This window comes from Dermacentor andersoni, chromosome 2 (assembly GCF_023375885.2).
Source record: "Dermacentor andersoni chromosome 2, qqDerAnde1_hic_scaffold, whole genome shotgun sequence".
NCBI lineage: Eukaryota > Metazoa > Arthropoda > Arachnida > Ixodida > Ixodidae > Dermacentor > Dermacentor andersoni.
In genome coordinates this window covers 54,923,891-54,946,184 of record NC_092815.1, presented here as the reverse complement: position 1 = coordinate 54,946,184, position 22,294 = coordinate 54,923,891, and the positions used below count along the sequence as shown (strand labels likewise).

Here is a 22,294-nt window from a genome sequence, read left to right as displayed (position 1 = left end):
TTGAAATGAAAGATTGACTAACTAACAGGAGTTCACTAATTAACGTTTAGCTAATTATCTTATGACCCATATTGCAATTTACGAATTCTAGCAGTGGACTTCGCAAGGCGGATCCACTTGGAACGAATTCACAGGACGACACGAGTTTCGCACACAAGTAACTGGCGTTCCAGTTACTTGTGTGCTTGAGTGCATGAAACGACGTTTTGCTATCGAAATAACTGGAACGCCAGAGCATTAGTCCGCAAAGTTCGGGAATTTAAATCTCGAAACTGCTGTCATATTGAAAAGTCGTTCCAAGTGGATCCGCCTCGCGAACTCCACGGCTAGAATTTGTAAATTGCAATATGGGCCATAATGTAATTAGTTAAAAACGTCTCAATTTTTTCTGCAAGTATTGTCCGCCGCTTCGAGTAGACCAGCTAATGATCTACCACAGGCAACTTTTAAAGATTTTTGAAAGTGTTCGCTGAAACACCCTGTATTTGATATATTGACATGTATTTTTTTATGTATCTGTTGCCTTTGTATGCTAATATTCTCCTTTTGTACTTACATAAGTTATACCGATTGGTATATATGCGAACTAAAACGTGTACTTATGCAATGTATTTATATGTGCTTTTCTTTTTGGGCTGCCAAGGATAGGGGCAAGGACCATGTCAAGTTGCTACTTTGCAGCTTTTTGTTCTTGTCCTCGCGTTCTTTATGTGCAGATGCTGTGATGAATGCCAAATTGATTGATTGATTGATTGATTGATTGATTGATTGATTGATTGATTGATTGATTGATTGATTGATTGATTGATTGATTGATTGATTGATTGATTGATTGATTGATTGATTGATTGTATGGAATTATATTCGTTATAAATCTTGTATCTGGAAACGGTTCCGTCTATAATAATACAGAGTGTTTAATGATCGTGTGCGTAATGTTGCACGATTCAAGGTCTGAGTTGGCCGTCTCACTGCACGAGTCCGCCTGGCAGGTGAGTACTCGGGCAGCCGCATGAGCGCGATCATTGCCCGGCAGTGAGGCGTGGCCAGGTGTCCAGATCAGGCTGATCCTGTGTGGTGCGGTGGCGACGGACATTTGCGCCAAGATTCAGTTTGTGACGGGGTGGAGGTTAGTGCCCCGTAGGTATACGCCCTGCGTGCGTCCTGGGAATCTGTGAGGCCTGCTTTGTGAATACGCGTCGAGTATCGCGTCTCAGTGGGCGGACAGAACAAACTATGGATGCCTTCCAGTACACTCTGTTGCCATGCTTATCGATCCCCGCCTCCTTAATATGACAACTGCTGTGCACCGTATACGTCATGTGAGCAGTGCACGGTCGCGTCGCATGTTTCTTTTCTGTTGTTGGTGCAGCTGCCTTGTTGAGAGACACTGCAGCTGCAGTGTCTTGGAACATGTCAGTAACAGACCCCTCTGTCTGCCCGACTGGATAATTTACTGGGAAAAAACGCGTTCAAACGTTACAACGAGGCCCGTCTCGTCGCCAAAACCCAGACTGCGACCGCTGTCATGCACCAGAGACACTAGCGCGCATATCTTGCGCCTGCCCAGCATATACGCGGAAGTGACGCACTTTGACCTCTTCTCTGGCCACTGTTAACGCCGGACCATTCTCGGAGGATTTTATTTTTGTTCCTTGGCTCCGCCAGACATCTGCTACGCTAACAGTACGACCCGTATGATACCAGTTCTGTGAAACAGAAGACGGGTCTCGAGGCTTTAAGTATGCTGTTCTGTAAACGACCAGCATTCGTCGCAGCTCTTTTCTTATAACCATGCATTGTACATCCCTTTTTAGTCCCCTTCTTTTCATCCCCAGCGCAGACTAGCCAGCGCAGACTAACGGCCGGTTAGAGTGCGCAAGCTCAGGGCGACCACCCTTCCTTTCTATTAATAAATCAGTCTCTGTGCAACTGCAGGCCGAATACGAAATCATCATAAATTTATTTTGTTTATTTAAATGCATAATGTGGCCATGCCCGGATAACCGCAAGGTGCTGAGCTTAAAGCTAGACAACTGGCGTTTCTATGCTTAGTGCCCACGATATTTATTTAGGATAAGACTAATGCCAGATAATTTATGCATCTCTGCAGCTTCGAATTTCTGAAATGCAAAGCGATGTAATCACTGCTTGTCACAATACGTGTTTCACATCCGTGTCATGTACAGTTCCACTGAAGGGCGATTAAGCAGAAGTTTTCTTCGTGGATATCATGATACAGATATCCAATGTTCAATATTTACACGTGTGCTTATTTATCCTTTATCCTGTGACTGTATTTAACCCGTTAACAAGTTATCACTTAGCGCAAGTCGCGGCTGCATATTTGGAACTTACTCGAATGCTATCGTTGATTCTATCCAATGTATGTTCTCACCGAACTTTATGTAACCTGATGTAAGTGCAACACGAATCTGGTCGTACTTTCTCGAAGGCACACTGGCACGCGGGCGCCAGCGATTACGCTGGAACGTTCGACGAGGCATGCATTAAAGGCGACGCGCTCGACCTGCAGATCAGATTCCTATGATCGCCGACTGTGCTCGCCCCTATCATTGTGCTTTGAGTGTATAGCCTGTTTTTCTGGGCACAGGTTCCGCCCAATAAAGAGTTAGTTTTGCAATACATCGCTCTTGCTACTGTGTGCTTCGCAGTCGCGACAACGTGACATTACGGGAATGAATGTGTTAGGTTGCGTGCGAAGGCGTGCGAAATTATAACGTAGATAGCCCACTGGCTCTATAAATGCATTGTTGATAGGTATTTCTGCAGACTGACGAATTTCTCGGAAAATATTTTCTGAGGGAATTCTGAAGCCCCGCAGAACCCTGCAAAGTAAAAAAAAAGAAGAAAAGAAAATAAGAGTGACACGAAAAGAAAATCACGTGAGTACAGCACGAGAGAAAAATATCGTATACGATGGACAAAATTATAAACCCTCACGGCATCGACATCACCCTTTGCTACGTGCCCAACACAACCAGACGCGTATGCCGACCCCCTCCCCCCCCCCCCCCCCCCCCCCCCCCAACGTGCGGGAAGTCTACACTCGCGGCCGGCGCACAAAAATGTAGATCGTAGCTTTTAATTGCTTGTCCTTACACACAACACCGCCAGATTGTTAATATTATGCTGCCTCGCGGCTCAAGCTGGGAAACGCTAAATTTACACCGCGGTGTCTTTCGTATTGCTTCTTTGATTCCGGGGCAGGAAGTCCTCATAGGCGGGCTTCTAAACTTTGTTTACATCCGGGCAGTGGTCGGCACAACTATGTTCCTCTCCCGCGCTGCCGAGTCGAGTCATCTACCGCGATTGCTTGGGGTTGCCCAATCTTCGGTGCTGTTACCCTTCTTTTCTCGCGGAGTTGTTTAACAAAACCTTTGTTTGACGTCATCGCAGCTGCTCGCATGGCAACGCAGACAGCTGTTGTGGCAGTCATAATTCAGAGCTCTGAGAAGAGGTCTGCAGGAAGGAGGAGCCCGAGGTATGGAACATGGTGCGAAAGGCTGCGTTTAATGCGCTCAACAATTAATGCGCTCAGCTAAGAAGCCAGCGGGGTAACAGAAAACTGCCCCGAGCCGTAACAATAATTGTGTCAACGCATGTTTGTGTCTGTCGTATGTATTTTCAATGTACTTGTTGCCTCCCTTTTCATCCCGCAATGTAACTACTGCATGTGGGACCTTCGACTGTGCAAGAACATCCAGATTTCTTAAATCTCACAGTTCCTATATTTACGTATTTTTCCTACTTCTTTCTTACCTGTCCTTTATACGTTCACATATATTTATCAATGCAGGAACATACATGTCGGTGCCTGGAAAACTTCTCGCGCTTGGAACCACCCTTCTGCTCCTTCTGGGAAATGAGCAACATTTTGGCCACCACGCCATCGAAGCCAGGAGTGCTGAAGACACTCTCCCGCTCGATATGCGCATTTTGGTGGCGCTGGAAGGGCTAGTGGACGCACTTGGATCGAGACTGCAGATGACGTACGTGGATGCGGCGTGTGGACTTTTCTTCGCTGGTGGTGCGTACGGGACTCGCTTTCAGCAGCGTGTTTAAGTATAGTATGTTCTGCCAACGGTATGTTTCAGCAGTAAAGTTCAGTATTAGCCTTTTTGTACAAGGCGAGTATCGACTTTCGCAGCCGGGTTGCTGTCGTCAGGGGAGAATTCCTAATTTTGCCAGAACAAAACCATCTTGTTGTTTGACTTCGCTATTCGACTTTTACGTTGCTGACTGTAGCTACCATTTACAACGCGTCTGACGTGGCACCTCTTTGCCCATAAATCCGTCTTGATTGCGGCAGGTTTACTCACGTGCTGTGAAGCACGCGTACGGATGCCATACTTTGGATACCTTCAATCTTTAGTGCATGCAAAAAACGGGACAAAGCAGGAAGACACAAGACAGTGCGCTGTTACTACCATTTGAGGGGTTTATTGCGTGAATGGTGGTTTATAACCTTTGGAAGGGCGAACGAAAAGAATAAAAAGCAAGATAAACAAACATTTAGAAGTAAGTCAGATGAAAGTTCGAAGCACGACACCCTCAGTAATTGCAAAAGTAAAACATTTATAAAACACCTCGCTTCATATTGGATTGCGTGCTTTTTTCACCTTGAAAAAAACCTAAAGACTTCAATGAGCCCGTCGGCAAAGTCTTTTATCGACGGCGTGTGAAAAGCACGTGAATGATATGTCTCTCAGTATTGCCTCTCTGTCCAGTAGGCAGTGCTAACGACTCATGAAAAAAAGCTCTTCTAATAATTTCCAACGTTTATTAGGGATATAAATATCGCCACTTGCATGCATAGGTCGTAAATATATATATAATTCACTCAGTAACCGAAATGAGTCCAAGCAGGATTTTCTCGAAATCAGAATCAAAAGCAGTCATGCGCAGCAGTGCTTACACTCGGACTCACAGTAAAAGAAAGAAAGGGAAAAAAGGAAAACATAGGCTGCAATTTTGCCGGAAAGGTGAAGCAGAATTAGTGATAGCGAAGTATAATTACATAAAGGAAGATTCTTGCCGTATAAATCCGTGTAAGGGCCGCACCACACGCACACACACACACACGCACACACACCCACACACACACGCACACACACACACACACACACACACGCACGCACGCACGTAAGAAGGGCTTCGCGCCACACCATATGACATATGGTGTGGTTGACATATGGTTATGACATATTTTACTGACGTTTCGGCCAGAGGACCGGCTGAAGCATCACCAATGACATATAACGTTCGTCCTCTATTCTGCTGAATGTTATATATATATATATATATATATATATATATATATATACGGGGTTCGGAAAGCTGATCGGTCCCCAGCTCCACCCCTCGTTACCCCCCCCCCCTCTCGGAGAAATGAAGACTTTCCGCCTATGGCTTCGTCTCACCTACATTGCTTTGTACTGCATCTTCGCTATTTGACCGCACTTATAGAGTCAAGACATAAAGCAAGGCAGGCTCGAGAAACCATCTTAATTTTACTGTGAACAGGGGTTATGAACAAGGTAATGAGGGGGCGGGGGTGGGAGGAGGGCGCTGAATGTGCCCGTCCGTTCGTTTGTTGTGATAGAGTGGCGCCAATAGTAGCCATTCCCAGGGCTGTGGAAAACGACGCGCATAGTCGAATGATGAAAAAGAGCTCCGGCACGTGTAAGGGGACCTCAGTCTTCAAGTATGGGCGGGGGACAGTGCTCATATAGCCTTGACCTTTATTACGAGTTTCAGACTGCTGTTCGGAGTAACTGAGCTATGGAACTCAGTAACACACTCATGTCGGTTTTGTTACCGCAGACCGTCTACAGACCATTCTCAACATGATCCAACCCCGCGCTGGAAACGAGTCATTGGGCGCCTCAGGACAATTGCCCGCAGGCTTCAACGTGAGCGTGGAGGAAATAAAGTCTGTCCAAAGGAAAGCAAGACAGCTCGGAGACGCCGCCCTTGAACTAGTTCTCGAGACAACGGATCTACCCATATGTGAGTAGTTCGGATTGAAAAGCATGCGATCGGTGCTGTTACGTGCGTGGACGTGCGTGTTCTTTTTCTTTCTTTCTTTCTTTCTTTCTTTCTTTCTTTCTTTCTTTCTTTCTTTATTTTTCTCGCCTCGCATGGGTTCTCATGTGGGTTAACGTGGGAATTAAGTTATACTGTGTCCACGAAGTTAAAGGTTCACGAATTTCAGTAAAGAAACGCTGTGCCAGCTATGCACATGCTGCTTTCACAGGTGGGTTATGCGATTTGGAGGACAGAATATTTAGGTTAAAGGGCCCCTCACCAGGCCACATAGCAAATTTCGGTTATTCGCTGGAAGGCGTTACGTACCCTCTAGGAAACGTACTAAGGCAAGAATTTTTCATATTAGTTCATTAATAGCCGAGATAGAAATATTTTAGTGCAGCGAACCCATGATTGCAGGAGGCGAGCGTCACCGCCAACATACAGACTCTCTCCACTTGCGCCGGTCTAGCCTCCGCAAGCGAAATTATTTCTCTGCGTTCTCCCCCACCGGATGTGGAGGATCGCGAGACGAAACGTCACGGGCAACATTGAAGGGCTGGGATTTCATCTGTACCAGGAGAATGTCTTCTTGTACTATGCACGTCAGCTCCTGACACGTATAAGCGCAAACGTTCTACTTGTTACGGATGTAGCTTTACATGCGTTCTTCTTTCTGACTTTCCTTATTTATGGCAGCCAGTTGCCGAGTTTGTTGGTGCTCTGTCTAAAACCTGCAACAGGCGCTCCCAAGTTTGGCGGCGCAGCACTATTAGCGAAATACGCTACTAGTGACTTCCCTTCCCACCTCCTTTTCTTACGCAGTGTCGCGAGGAATACTCAAGCACAACTTCTGGACCGACACACCTATTCAGGCTGGCGTGGAACCAGCTGAGAACGCGTCGGGTACCGCGCCGTACCGCGCGATCACCGAGGTGGCTTCGGATACGTGCATCACGCAACTATTCTCCAACGCCCAGTGCCGGGACGTGACTAGCACTTGTTGGGAGACCATGACGGGGGGACGGCACAGTGGCTATGGCCTGACCCATCAGGTGCTCTTCTTCAGCATTGCTTTCAAGGTAGGCAGCTATCGACGGCACGCAAATTTCGCCTTTCTGATTATAGGCGGACAAGAGAACCTCACCTCTAAAAACGGCATGTTGACTCAGGATGTTTTGTGATGATGTACGCATTACGTACAGAGTTGGCACTGGTTTCACTAAACCACGAGAACGGTAACAGTACTGCGCAACAAGTTCTCTCATATCCGCCCTCTTAAATTGAAAGCAAAGAAAGTAGCTGCACTGAATTGGTACTCCGTACGAGAGGCATTTATTCGTGCGGTTGGCCACTCTATCTAGAGCACCGATCGTGACTGCTTAGTGGCTTTGGCATAGCGCTGCGCACGAGGTCGTGGGATCGAATCCCGGTCACTGCAGCAGCATATCGATGGGGGCTAAGTGCAGATGTACCTCGCATTGGGGTGCACGCTAAAGAACCTCAGGTGGTCGAAACTATACCGGAGTCCTCGGAGTGCCTAACAATCAGATCGTGGTTTTGGCATGTAAAAGCCCAGAATTGTTTTTTCAACTCTGTCTAACGCACTGAAGTATGCTCTACAAGCATACCTGTTCAAAAGTTCCCCATTAATGAGTACCGCTCGCGCCAGGAACGTTCTTAACGTGGGAACGTACTTGCAAAATTTACGCTGGCCATCAGCTTCCCAGAAATAGCCAGAGAAAGAATGGCAGGTCGTCGTTATGTTGCAGTCATTGGTTGATGATGCTCTTCGGGTGCTTTTTACTAAGATGGAGACACTGTGAGCTCTAAGCGCCTTATTCTGGACGTCCTGTTTCCAGTGCTTGCATGCCTTCAGTAGGCGTCATAGCTTTTGTTAAACGGAGATTATTGAACCATGGCCATGCGCGTCGCTGACGCGCGAACCGTTGAGAACATTCCTACAGTACCTCAAGTTTACAATTCCCTGCTGCCATTTATATACTTGCTGTGAATCTTCACGTACGCGCTCAACTAGTGCTCTTTGCCCTTCCCCCTCTCTTTTCGTCTCTGTATCTCCTCTCCCACAGAGCAGGGCAGCAAACCGGACGTGCATCTGGTTAACCTCTCTGCTTTTCCTCTCGTCTCCCTTTCTCCTCTCTCTCTCTCAGCACTCAATGCGGCAAAAGTGATTGAAATTGTCGCTTTGCAAAGGTGGGAATCTATACGGTGACCTTGCTTAGATGGAGGGAAGCATTCTTGCTAACTTCATGCGTACTTATCCCCTTACACACCTTTCTCATTGTCCTTTAATTTCCTTAGTTTTCCTCGATCTTACCCCACCGAGAAGTCCGCGGCGCAATATTTGTGTTCCAAATAATTCACGTTCTTTCGTGCATATCGCAGCGCCTTTCGCAACGGCTACTTTGCGGGACACTGATGCCATTAACGCCCCCGACGACTGATGTTCGAAGGCCGTTGAAGGGGCTTCTCTGCTGCGATCGTTTACTTATATCTAAGTTACCTTTTACGACTCCTGCCGTTACGACAAGATAGTGGCCATACTTCCGTGTAACACGAGTTCTCTTGAACGTCGTTTCGAGAATTCATTGTGTACGTACGCACTTTTGACGTAAGGCTTTATATTAATGGGTAGAAAAAGAACAGTTTTATAAATGTGGTTTACTTCCAACTACAGTTTCTTTCGTTGCTATGACACTAGTCCGGTTTTGTGCCAATTTTTCTTACTGAAAGACTAGTCAATAAACCGATCTCGCTATAAGTTTGGCTGCACAACCGTTATCCGGAAATACTGCTGGGAGTTGAAGCTCTCATAGCGGAGTGAAAGGAAAATATAAGCGCAATGAGTTCTTTTTAGTGTTTTTAAAGGGTATAAAATAATTCTATAGGCTTAAAAGTGACAACTACACGCATCGTGGCGCCGGCAAAACTGATGTGCAGACGCGCCCTGAATGGCAAGACAAAACATTACTTTATTAAACCATGCAGCAACTTCCATGTGCGCGATGCATTTGTTCGGTTCCGTGATAAGTTCCGGTCACACTTAGATTATGCGTCCCACGCTTGCCACGTGGGCACTTCACGTCAGAGAGTCAACACTAGATCATTCATGCTCCACAGATGAACTGCACGAGTGTCATGGAAGAATTTTCCGAGCTCTACGGGCAACCTCCACCTGCGCGAAACCTGGCTTCCAAGTGTGCCCAGGTAGCCGATGAAGCCCAGTCGTTGGCAGAGAGCGGTTTCCCGGAGCGAAAGAGGGACCTTTTTCTTGAGCAGGGTAGGTATAGCCGCACACGTGACTGCTAGTATTGACATCCGGTCACTGTCATATTAGCATTCGGTAACTGCCGCATTGACTGCGTTATATCGAACAGCTTGTTTCGTTGCTGCAATTGCTCTTGTTGTGTGCGACGCCCGAGACCACCATACATGACCCCAGAAGAAATATAGAGACAAAATATTCATCAATTTCTAATAGTGGCCAATGAATTCGAAAACTGAATTGGATAGTTGACCATTTGAACATTTGATTTGCTACAAAAATTTGCTAATGTTCCAACAGCCACTTTCCAGCATCCTTTAATGCATTCAACAGGCTTTGAACTGGATGCTGTTGCGGAAAATGTTGTGCGCCCATGTGAAACTAACGCTACTATGGTAATGGAAATGTTCGTTCTAGTTAAATATAGCCAGCTCTGGCCAGCTTCAAAGTTCGAACACTATAGTCGACAGGATTGTCAGACCAGCGCTTAATAGAAATTAAACACTCGCATACGCTATGCTATGGTATGATGAACTTTATTCGGGTCCTGTAGATCAACCTTTAGGTTGACGCAGGCGGCTCCCACGTCGGGACAGCAAAGTTTAACCTTACCGCGCTATCGTGGGCCTTCTCAACGGCCTGTACTTGATTTAAAAGAACTCCTCTGTGAAGGACTCGTCGCCACCAGTTTCTTTCCTTGTCACAGTCCGTGAAAGACACAGGACACTGCCAAAGCATATGATCCAGAGTAATGATGCCATTATACATCTCGCTATTGATTGGTACCTCTCTCTCTGTATATAACTTGTTAATAAAGTTTGGACTCGGATAAGTTCTCTTCTGTAACAATCTCAGAGTCACCGCTTGAACTCTATTGAGCTTAGCGTGTGACACTGGGAATTCCCTTCTGTTCACGTAGTAATGCTTCATGATTTCATTATATGTAAGTAATTGGCCCTGTTCTCCTCCTGTATATCGTTATGGTTCTGGTCGCGTAGTGCACGGATAGTAAGTCCTCGCGCAGCTGCGTTAGCCATCTCGTTTAATTTCTACCGAGATTGATCGACAGACCCCATGTGTGCAGGAAACCAGCGGATTTCGATCGCTTGGCTGTCCATCTCACCGATTAGCAGGGCAGCTCTTTTGGTTACAAAGCCTTTGGTAAAGTGTCTAATAGCCATCTTAGAGTCACTGTAAATTCGCGTCCACTTATTATTCCTTAAATCCAATGCTAACGCTACTTGTTCCGCGACTGTCGTGTCTTTAGTTATGATTTTAATAGCATCCCGATTGAGTCCGTCTGCATCTACTACTACTGCCGTACAGGCTTTCTTTCCTCTGACCCATGCAGCATCTACAAAAGCCGCATGTTCTCTGTCGTGTTTTATCTCTTGCAGGAGATATTTGGCCCTTGCCTTTCTTCTTTCCAGGTTGTGCACCGGGTGCATATTTCTGGAGAAAGGAGTCGTCTTGATTATCCCTCTTATGCTATCCAGTTACCAGCCATACACTATGGTTGGTAGAAAAGCGTGTGACTCGCGCCGCATTCTGCACGCTGATGATGGTTTCAGACTCCAGTATGGCGAGTCTTACGGGAAGAACTATTTTCGAAGCAGCGATTTTACATTCGAAAGAGATTGTCTACGGCTTTCGGTAGACAACGAGGTGTAATCAAAGGTAAACGAAAGTTACTGGATGCAGCAAGAGACAGCCGAAAGGTAGCCAAGCTATCTAGACGAAAGAAAGCAGGTGACAAGCTGAAAAAGGCAAAAGGCTGTCGTCTGTGCCATTTACCTTACACGTTTGTGCAAGGAGCTACGAAAGTTTGTATTCATTGGTTCGGTGCGGAAAACGACGGCAACACAAAAGGAAGGACACAGGACGAGCGTTGTCCTGTGTCCTTTCTTTTTGTGTTGCCGCAGTTTTCTGCGCTTATCTAAAGAACGCATCAACTCCAACTCGTCCACCTTTCCACCTTACTACGACTCTCTGCTTCCGTACGAACTGATGATGCCGGAACGCGCAGTAGGACGCACTATTCGGCGCACATTGAAATCCCCTGTCCTCTAATGAGTCAGTGGTAATAATAATAAAAACGTCAATGAAAAGGCACCGTGTGATCTATGCATTTTGGTATGATCACAGTCGCTGTATGCGGATTCCTGGATGGAGACGTGTTCAAGAACACATCTTTTATGGAAGCCGCTCTGTCCTGGCAGCGAGATGACGGATGCTTCGAAACGTGGCAGCACGAGAGCTCCCGGAAACATCGGCGTAGAGTGAAGCGTGAAGAAAGAACCGATGACGGTGGGTCGCTCCTTTACACATGGCGCGAACTGTAGCCACTTATTCGTAGGTGTCCGTATGATGCAATACGATGCAATGCATGTCATTTCCTTCATTCTCGCCGCGTGAGACCCTTGGAGACTGCACTCTACGAGGCGTGTTCATCTGCCTCCTTTTTCTGTAATGTTTTCCAGCGACAATTATTTGGCCGGGAAGTGTCAACTGCGAACTTTAACGTCAGGTCTCGTGGTTCTGCTTCATTCAGCCGAGAGCCGACAATGGCGAAAATGCTGGGTGTCGCGAGGCTTGAATTGCTTTAGCTACCTCGGTTAAAAATGAAATTGCGCGATGCCGCAAATGCTCCCGAAGGCATGCGAAGGGATCATCCTCCAGGCTTTATAACTGCATCTTATTGGCGGCGACGTGCTGCCTTACTGCTTGCGATGAGACAGAAAGAACGCTCGCTGTTACTCTAATCGCACGCAAGATCCCATGGATAAGTCCCTCTTAAAATTAGCAATTTCTTAATGGACATCGCAGTACTTTTCCGAAAAGGTGTTCACCTGCGAACATAGCCATTCTGACCTGAAATTACGATCGTTGCTATTTAAGAATGTTCTAAATACTACCCCTTTACGTTTCCTTTCACCTTTCCAGACGGATGTTCGATGCACATGACAAGCGTGGGAGCAGCAGCCCTCGCTACCTGGTTGGGAACACTCGCACGGGTCGAGCTCCAAAGACAGCGGCTCTTGTCTTAATCAGTGTGTCCGTTGCATTGTTTACACAGGGAGACAGAGAACTGCGTGTAGATGTTTCCGACGACCATACTTTCGCGCAACAACGCCTGTGACGCAGGTGCTATAGCTGAGATCGTTAGCAAGGTGCTAACGACAGGTAGAAGCAAGAACAAAAGAACAGGGAATCTGCAGGTCATTCGACAGTGGTTCCAGCGTAATTTTATGATAACAATTGTGCAACTTCCGCTCCCTATGGTCGATAACAAGGCAGAAAGCGCCACGTAGTATTGCCTTAGTAGGCAGAATCTACCCTTTATTCAATGTTTGTTACCACATAACTTACCTGTACTTACTGGCGCACCAAGATTTATGCTTCTGTTATCAACGATCACCAAACCTTTTCACGAGCATTACAGCATGCACAACTGAAGAAGAAGAAGAACAATGTTTTACTTAGTTTAAACGTACATATATACACAGTGGAGATGAACATTTCATCTTAGCCCTTAGCATCAGTGCTAGTCTTGGACCCATGCAGAGTTTCTATAAGTATAATAACTCAAGCACACATTTTGCAGAATATGTGTAGACTTGAATAAGTATACAAAAAGAAAGAAGGACAAAACAAACAAAAAAGAACAATAAATTTTCATATACACCTATATATATATATATTCTAAAATTCAAGAGGTGTACATAACAGTACAATTCAACGTATATAACAGTGTAATTTTAGTGCAGTATTAGTGGAATAGAAATATTTATTTATAAATTATATTTTTGTGGCACGAAATGTAAGTGCAATGTAGGCTTATTTATCATGTACTCGCTCTTGGCTTTCGCCAAGGACGCGCAGCTCCTAGGACGGCTCTGAATACGCCTCGCCCCCCCCCCCCCCCCCTCTTCCTACTCCCCATTATAGGCCTTCGAGCCATCCCTTAATAAATACATCTTGTCATCATCATCATGTGATTGACGAAAGCTTTTGATATTTTAGCATATTTCTTAAGACGCATGAAAGGTTCTTACTTTCCTTTATCGCAAACGGAATACCATTTCATGCATTAGTCTCTACGTGCCCTACTGCACGTTTGCCGGAAATATATAATTTATTGGTGGAATATTGAAAGTAGTTTGAGCCTGGTTACGAGTCTTTCTGTTTGGCCTTATGAAGATGCTGGAAGGTTAGCGGTTAGTTCATGACCCATTCGATGGTCGTGACCCGCAGTTTGAGAAACACCGGCTTACTGCATTTATGCAATGTTAAAAAAGGTCTGGAGTAAAGCATCGTTTACCACTATAAAAATGTTTACACCCTTAAGGGTGCTACCTTGTCCCATGGTTAACAGCCTTACCTTTAGGGCTATAAGATACTTCATTGCACACGACGTCGAGCTCTACACGTGTGACGAGAAAAAGCGTAATTGAAAGCACTGTAATACTTCTGACCACCTTGGGTGCAGAGATACATCTGACAATAGAATTTGACAACGACACCTTTGAAACTTTGTGTATTGCACTTTTCGTGTGGTCTGTCGCAGCTATCACAATTTTCACTTGCCACAAGAAGTCAGCAAACAAAAAACTTCTTCGTCCTCAAACTATTCGATCTTACCTCTTAAACGCGAAGGCGTTAGCCACGGGACAACCAAACACTCTTTACAGACCCATACAGGTGTAAAAAATGTTTAATCGTGTGCAAGTATTCGATTACTATAGAGTAATTCTTCAGCTGCTTTCGTGGACGGCAATTCGTAACTGTAATCAATTACATCTCTGCATGAAGTAATTGTAATTGTAATCGGTTATATACATATATATACTTTTTTCTGTAACGTGTACAAGTCTGGTGCCACCTTGGCACATCCGTTCTGTGGGGTTGGCCAAGAATGAGAACATGCCAATTTCACATGCGCATTGCCGAGCTTGCCTGCTCGGGCATATCCAGCTACCCAAGTTCTCTACTAGGAATGAAAGCAGCCAGCAGCGAGTTGCATATTCGAGCACATGCCCAGCGGCATGTCTGCTTGGCAAGACAGCAGCCAGCACATCCCTGATAGACCAAGTTAGTAGACAACTTGGGTCGCTGGGTGAAAGAGGTTAGATACAGACATGCCGCAAAGAGGATGATGATGTTCCTAAAGAATGATAACTGCATCAAAAGTGATTTGTGGCGTCAACTGCTGTGCCCTTTCGTTAAGCAAACAGGCTGTCCTACAAAGGGATACGCATAGCTAGCACTGATCGAAATTCCAAACCAAGGAGATATTAAAATAAGATTTTCCTACCGCGCCTAAGTTGCTAACTCAAGAAAATTTGGCAATTCATTAAAATTTATATTTTTACTTCAGAATAATAAGCGTTCTATGAGCCCTCAACCTTATCTTATGCCCATTACTACTCGTCGTACAAGGCATCATCATGATCAGTCTCTAACTCCATACCATGCCAAAATAAACGCCTTTAAGCGCTCTTTTTTCCACGTACATTTGAGGAACGGAACAAGCTGCCTTCTGATGTAATTATGACCATTGAATCTATTGACAAATTGATCGCTTCTTATTCATAGTCATGTTTCACACTGTATAAATTTTCTCCTGTTACTATACATCATCATCATCATCATCATCATCATCATCATCATCATCATCATCAGCCTATTTATGTCCTCTGCAGGACGAAGGCCCCTCCCTGCGATCTCCAATTACCGCTGTGCTGCGCCAACCGATTACAACTAGCACCCGCAAATTTCCTAATTTCGTCACACCACCTAGTCTTCTGCCGTCCTCTACTGCGCTTCCCTTCTATTGGTACCCATTCTGACAAACTAATGGTCCAACGGTTATCTAATCTGCGCTTTACATGACCTGCCCAGGGCCATTTTTTTTCTCTTAGTGTCTATTAGAATATCGTCTATACCCGTTTGCTCTTTGTCCCAAACCACTCTCTTTCTGTCTCTTAAGGTTATGCTAGCATTCTTCGTTCCATCGCTCTTTGCGCGGTCCGTAACTTGTTCTCAAGCTTCTTTGTCAGTCTCCAAATCTCTGCCCCATATGCCAGCACGGGTAAAATGCACTTATTGTATACTTTCCTTTTCAGTGTTAACGGTAAGCTCCCAGTCAGGAGCTCTCGATGTCTGCCATATGCAATCCAACCCATTCTTATTCTTCCGTGAATTTCCTTCTCATGGTCAGGGTTCCCTGTGATTAGTTGACGTAGGTAAACATGTCCTATTGTAAATTAGCTATTATGTTTTGTGCTGTCACTACGCTGAATTTATATTGTGCATTGTTGTATGCACACTCCTGCTAGGGCCCGCTGTGAGGGCCTGCAGTATTTGATAAGTTTTAATTAATTATTTATTTAATTAATTGATTAAGATTGGTTTCCTTTTTCTAGCCGTCAGCTTCATCTGGTTAAATCTACAGTGTTTTTTACTCTCCGAAGCGGCGCAATAGCTACTACAAAGAGAGAGAGAGAGAAATTTATTTACAGAAAGGCAGAGAGGTCGGCCTGAGCTATAACTTGCTCTGGCCTGCTACTCTACACTGGGGAAGAGGGACGGGAAGGGAAAGGGCTGATGAATGATGATGGTATAAGGAAGAGATGCGTATATACAAATTCACAAAGTTGTGGCCTTTCTAAAGCCGTGCGTCCAGCCGAGTGGCTTGGAGAAAAGCTATAGCGGCTCTTGTTACCAGGGCTGCGCTGTTTGCATTAGGCCAACGACTTAAAAGAAACTCGTCCGATAGCAGTCTCTCATGGATCTTTGCAATGGAAGAGAGAAGTTGCTGTCGTTCTTGCGCGTAGGCGGGACACACACAAAATATATGTTCATGTGTTTCTGGCACCTCACAGCATTCACAGTTTGGGATTGTATCACTGGCACCTATCATATGTCTATAACGGTTGGTGAATGCGACACCAAGGCGAATCCGGTGCACCATGCACGTGTGGCTTCTTTTGAGCTTGTGAGGCATACGAAATTTCATTTCTTGGTCCCATTTGTGTAATCGCTTGTGTCGTCGATCTGGTTGGGTTCAGTGTTCTAACGTAGAGTTGCGGTTTACGCGAAGAAGTAGGGCGTTTGTGTCTATACGTGAGAACGGAATGCGTACTTCACAAGCATTATCTAAAGCATTTTTCGCTTCAGCGTCTGCCTGTTCGTTCCCGATCAGGCCGACGATTGATCTAGATCTAGATCTAGATCTAGATAGATCTAGATCGAGCTAAGTATCTGCGGCGTCAAGGCCTCCAACTACAAAGTACTAAGTAGTACTAAATGCAAGAACGCGGGTTCTACTAAGCACAAGAAAGCGTTCTACTAAGCACAAGAACGCGGGTTCCGAAGACCGGCCCTACAGGGCGGGCTCTTGTAGCCCTATTTGAGAACGTTGAACATCATCCCCGAAGGTACAATATAATCGTTCCGACTGAAAGCAAGAATGTCTATATGTACGCCACGCATATACTGCTTAGAACGATCACGCGGGCTTGCCACTACAACTTACTTGGCCTTCAACTCTGCGGGAGTCGGTGACACGCTATAATAAACGGAAAGCGAGGAGGAAGGGTGCGGTGAACCGATGTAAGTTCGCCGGTAGGGCTGACCGTGTGAGCAATACGACTTGGTGGGCCAGGCCCATCACATCACGCTCTGGCGTATAATTTAAGGGGGGGGGGGGGGGGGAACGCATCGCAGGCTAAATTACTTTGCTGAAGGTTCCTTGCCAGGACCCTGAGGACCAGCTTCAGCTAGTGGACAGCGCCATGCTGTCGGTAGATAGTCATGGTTTTCTGGAACAAAGAGGCCACCCGTGCACCTGGGGTAACACGCAGCTGGTTGTCTCGGCAAAGTTTATTCCAGTCATACATCCCGTTGCACGTTCTATCTGTACACATTCTGAAATAACTGGGAGTGGCGCCTTTCCTGGTGAAACATTCGCGTGCTCGCGTAGTCCCAGCCATGCCAGCGCGGGAGAACGAAGCCCTTTTATTAGTAGCTCCGGCGGCACTTCTTGTCCCTATACAGAGCTTTCGAGGAAGTTTCCCGACCAGAGGACAGGCATCGAAGGACGTTAGTACTGCCTATGAATTTCTCAGCGACCCGTAAGCTGACCCTTGTATTTGAGTGTCACCAAAGAAGCCCCCTTGTGAGAAGAAGCATGCCAAGCCCTACGTCACCTGCGCCGTTGGCGTAATCTATACGAAATTCCGCTCATATGAGCAAGGGTCCGTATGTCGCATAAACAGGATCAATGATCGAACACAGGGAACATGCGCTGTTTACCAAGAACAAAGCCGCATCTGATTTACCGCCACATTGTCGCTCCTCTGCTTGTGAGCCCGAATTCTGGAGAAGAGTAGACGCGCTTGATCACGAGTTAATTAGAACTTTTATACCATACAAAATTAGAGTACGTGTTTCGGTGCCACACGTATAATGTTGCGTAGCAACGAACAAAAGTTTTGACAAAGAGAGCTGTGGTTGTGTTGTTTTTATGCAGTGCAATATGACTGTGATGTTCCTTGCCACATACGCGGGGTGCGGTCGGCGCGCCTTCCTTGTTTTTGTTTTTTAATGTGACTAGCGATTACGTCGTCATTATTGATACCATCGACTATCTGTGTCTCTAACCGCTTTCCGGCCACCTTGTGTCACGGGTAGCACATGGTCGAAAAGGTAGCGCATCGGCATGACGTGCCGAGGGAACAGGGTTCAATACCACCGTCGGATCAACTTGGTTTCTTGAGTATGTGCCGTTGTGTACCCATGTGCGGATATTCAACACATGCATTTGATGCCTACATGGGTCACTGGGGATGCCGCACTTAATACGTGGCATAAGGCATGTACCGCTCCTCAATGAATCTCTTTGACGCCGATTTGGAGCACTGAGTATATGTCGATTCGTTCTGTGATGTACTTCATACCAGTTGGGTAACTATATAGGTACGTTCCACTGGGGATGTACCGCTGTATAATGACAAAAATGATCGTTTAAATTTCTCCGATGCTTCTAAATCTAAAGCTCTGTGTATACACTTCTTTTTTAAAGCTAAGTAGTTAAAGCTTTTTAAGTGCCACCGTCGCATCTTATTCGTAGGCGATGGACTTCCGACTGCAAGCTGTTACCGTCCGCCAAGTTCTTACTAACGTGGTCCAAAACGCTGTTGATAACGAAGTGCACGGCTAGGCTAACAACGTGCTTAAGACACAGATCGCCGGAAACGACGCCGCGAAATCGGACACGAACCGTGGAATTCACCAGCCACCGCTAGCACAGGAATCAGTCCTCGGTCATAAATTATGGGGTTTTACGTGCCAAAACCACTTTCTGATTATGAGGCACGCCGTAGTGGGGGACTCCGGAAATTTCGACCACCTGGGGTTCTTTAACGTGCGCCTAAATCTAAGTACACGGGTGTTTTCGCATTTCGCCCCCATCGAAATGCGGCCGCCGTGGCCGGGATTCGATCCCGCGACCTCGTGCTCAGCAGCCCAACACCATAGCCACTGAGCAACCACGGCGGGTAGTCCTCGGTCTTAGCAGCACTGAATCAGAATCAGAATTTTACTAGTTCAGGATTATAGAACTTTCACACATGACGGAGGTCCCATAATCGCTTATACCTGTGCACATGCGCGCACAAAATGTCATTCAATCATTAGTGCTTTAAGCACCTTAATGACATTTTCTTTCTCGGGGGAGCTGCATCACGACCAAATCTAATTACATTTGATGCGGTGATTTCGATGACAGAGTCTCCTGAAGTGAACAATTTGAAGGTATTAAATAAAAAATTAAAGCATTTACAATTTAATCTCCCTTCAGGAATAGTGAAATTGAAAAAAAAGCATGCTATGGTGCCGTTATCTTGAGTTTGTTGCTGTTTATTACAACGTTTCAACCAACCATAGTAACTTCAGCCATTACATGTTTAATCCGAAGCCCAAAAGTGAAATAGCGCCTGCCCCATCGAAGCCATTCCAACGCCGACCTAAGGAAGTTCGCCGAATACAGCTCCTTGCTGGAGCGTTGTGTTGGAAAGTTACGGATAAATTATTATTTTTTATATATAATAGAGGCTATCTTAAATTATATCGCACACTTATATTGCAAAGTTATATTGTACTGGGCAAGCTATGGCGTCGAAAGGATGCATTTCTCAGTCGAATGAATTCTGGCAAAACGCATTACATAACGAATGAGTTGTCCAACTACTTAGCAGGTTTTAGAAAACAGAGATGCACAATGGATGCAATATTAGATATAGTAACCTGTATAGAACACGAGCGTGCACGTGGAAACACGACGATAGCAGTATTCCTATATATCAAGGGGTAATTTGGCACTGTTAGTAAGGTTCATGTTCTGCTAACTGTGTTGTAACTCGGCATGTCTGGCAAGTCCTTGCGATGGATTTCTGAATTTTTTATCAGGTCCCAAAATATTTGTTCAGACGGGTGAAGGAAAGAGCGCTGAGCATGTTGTCAAACAGAGAATACACGAGGGGAGCGTACTCAGCCCTTTTCTTTTTAACTGCGTCGTGGCTGATTTAACAAGAAGACTTCCATCACCGTTAAAGGTTTAGCTGTGTGCAGATGATGTGCGTATTTGGACATCCGGGTCTAATGCTCAATTACTTCAGATGGCATTGCAAGACGGCATAAATATCATTAACCAATTTTTGAAAGAGAGAGAGAGATGGGGGGAATGGTTCTATCCCACACAAAGACAGCTGTATTGCCCTTCACTCGGAGACAGTTAAAAAAGTTCACTCTCAACCTGCAAGGACATGCTCCAACGATTGTCACACAGCATCGATTTCTTGGCATAATACTTGATAGGCAGCTATCCTGGGTACTTCAGATAAAATAACTTGAAAACGAGGTCAATGCGATAGTGACTGTACTTGCATGGCAGACTTGCAAGCACATCATGAGGCGGATCAGTATCATCCATGCTGACTGTTTACATTGCATTATTACGACAAAAAATTGCGTATTCCGCGCCCATCTTACGCGGACTTTACCACACGTCAGAAGAGTGACTTCAAAGACTTTTAGCTACAGGACTACGCATATATCTAGGAGTTCCACGAGAGACTTCTAGCCTGTCTTGTAATAGCTGAGGCTCGCCAATCACCATTCACAGTTATGAGAATTACAGAAACATGCCGACATCATTTCCGTCTTCAAACATGGCATAAAAGCCACCCATTGGGTCTAGACATAATGAAACGAGATAGAAGTTACGTTCATAAAGAAATTCGAGAAAATCTTCATATGTTGCCAAGAAATGAATTTTGGAACTCAGACGTCGAATATCCTCCATGGCTACTTAAGCTTCCAAAAATCGAATTGTCAGTAGACGGGATACTCAGAAAAATAGACATGTTTATTCAAGCTGCTTAACAAGTAGCACTTCACCAGATATATATGCGGTATTCATGATACAGACACATCTATACAGATGGCTCCAGGACAGCAATCTCTTCAACTTCAGCATTCATTATAGCGCACCTGAACAAACAAGAATAATTTAAGTTATCTCGTGCGACTTCGTCCACAACGGCTGAACTGTTCGCGATCCTATGTGCGATAAAATTTATATTGTCAGTGAGAGATGCACAAAAATGGGTAATTTTCAGCGATTCACAGGCGGCTATAACATCACTCTGTAGCACAAAAGGAAAAACAATCAGTGATAGTACAATATACGAAACACTTAACGACTTTAATTCACAAAGGCAAGCGAAGCGAAACATGCAATAGCATTCTAGTGGATACCAGGGCATTGTAACATTCCTGGCAACACAGCAGCCGATGAAGCAGCACGACAAGCACACCTTAAAGATTATGCTGTTCCGCTCCCAATATCAAAGAATGCATTACGCTGCGTTATAAGGACGACGTCTTTCAAGATGTGTAAAAATACGTGGTTTTACCAGAATTCTAAGAGCTCGGATTTGTATCATAATGATCCGGTTATTGAATTCCAATTTTCATTGTCATTAGACAGAAATACGGAAACCTTTATTCATTGATTAAGGCTAGGCACTGTCTACACAAAACATTTCTTACACAGAATTGGCCGTGCGGAAACCCCTTAATGTGATTGTGGATTTGTAGACGAAGATATACATCACCTCCTTCTAGATTGCCCACATCACGACACACCAAGACGCCGACTTAAATCAAGCCTAATTATATTAAACCACAGACCTTTCAGTTTAAAGAAACTTTTGGGTCCTTGGCCGACGTCCTTGCAGAAGAGCACGTTAAAAGCACTAAGGACTTTTCTTGAAGACAGCGGCATTGTTAGCCGTTATTAACCATTTTATTGTTCCTTTCATTTTAATGTCGCCGTATATATGCATGTGTTTGTGGATTATGTTATGTTGACTGTTCTTATGTGACTATATGTGATAATGCATTTACACGATGTATGTACCACCCACTGACTAGAGATTGTGTTATCAGGCGACAGTATCATTTGTATTCTTGAGACTTATTTCTACAGAACTGTCGAGACAGTTCTGTGGAGACTTGTATATTGCATGTACCATGTGTTTCTTACGTCGTAGTGTTACTGTGAAAACGTAGCATGACAGGTCCTGGTGCTTGTGAAATCTTGAACCCTGTATGTTGTAAGATAGAACCATTCAAGAGCTAAGGAGTAGCCGGCATCTTAAATTGTGCGTCAGCATTCCCTTATATCATATCAATAAAAAAAAAGGTCATTAAGGCAAATGACGTTAGTTTTGCCCATCTAGGCATTGCGCTAATGACATTAAAATTTAAGGCATTAGCAAGCTAATGCCATTTTATGCGCCCCTGTGGCACGGATATTGCTGTATTTGGACCTCGTGACAGGCCCTCCACGTGCGTGCGCGAGCTTACCGCGTCTTTGCTCCCCACTCCCCC

The 22,294-nt window shown here is 45.2% G+C and overlaps 1 protein-coding gene across 2 annotated transcripts; it reads left to right on the top strand.

Annotated features, from left to right (window-relative positions):
- The first annotated feature begins 3,030 nt into the window (after window positions 1–3,030).
- On the top strand, window positions 3,031–13,327 carry LOC126542279 (UPF0764 protein C16orf89 homolog). Of its 2 annotated transcripts, none has more exons than XM_050189285.3 (7): window positions 3,031–3,505; window positions 3,821–4,051; window positions 5,848–6,033; window positions 6,877–7,133; window positions 9,193–9,352; window positions 11,483–11,644; window positions 12,281–13,327. In XM_050189285.3, the coding sequence occupies exons 2-7, from the start codon at window positions 3,829–3,831 to the stop codon at window positions 12,382–12,384; spliced, it is 1,092 nt and encodes a 363-aa protein (XP_050045242.1). In that variant the 5' UTR covers window positions 3,031–3,505; window positions 3,821–3,828; the 3' UTR covers window positions 12,385–13,327. The 2 variants fall into 2 exon arrangements, with proteins under 2 accessions (XP_050045242.1, XP_054933332.1); XM_055077357.2 differs by lacking the exon at window positions 3,031–3,505 and adding an exon at window positions 3,516–3,638.
- Window positions 13,328–22,294: the final 8,967 nt, after the last annotated feature.

Coding starts and splice junctions, on each gene's coding strand:
- LOC126542279 (XM_050189285.3), top strand. CDS start 3,829: ATGTCGGTGCCTGGAAAACTTCTCGCGCTTGGAACCACCCTTCTGCTC. Junction 6,034..6,876: donor GACAACGGATCTACCCATAT/GTGAGTAGTTCG, acceptor TTTCTTACGCAG/TGTCGCGAGGAATACTCAAG. Junction 11,645..12,280: donor TGAAGAAAGAACCGATGACG/GTGGGTCGCTCC, acceptor TCACCTTTCCAG/ACGGATGTTCGATGCACATG.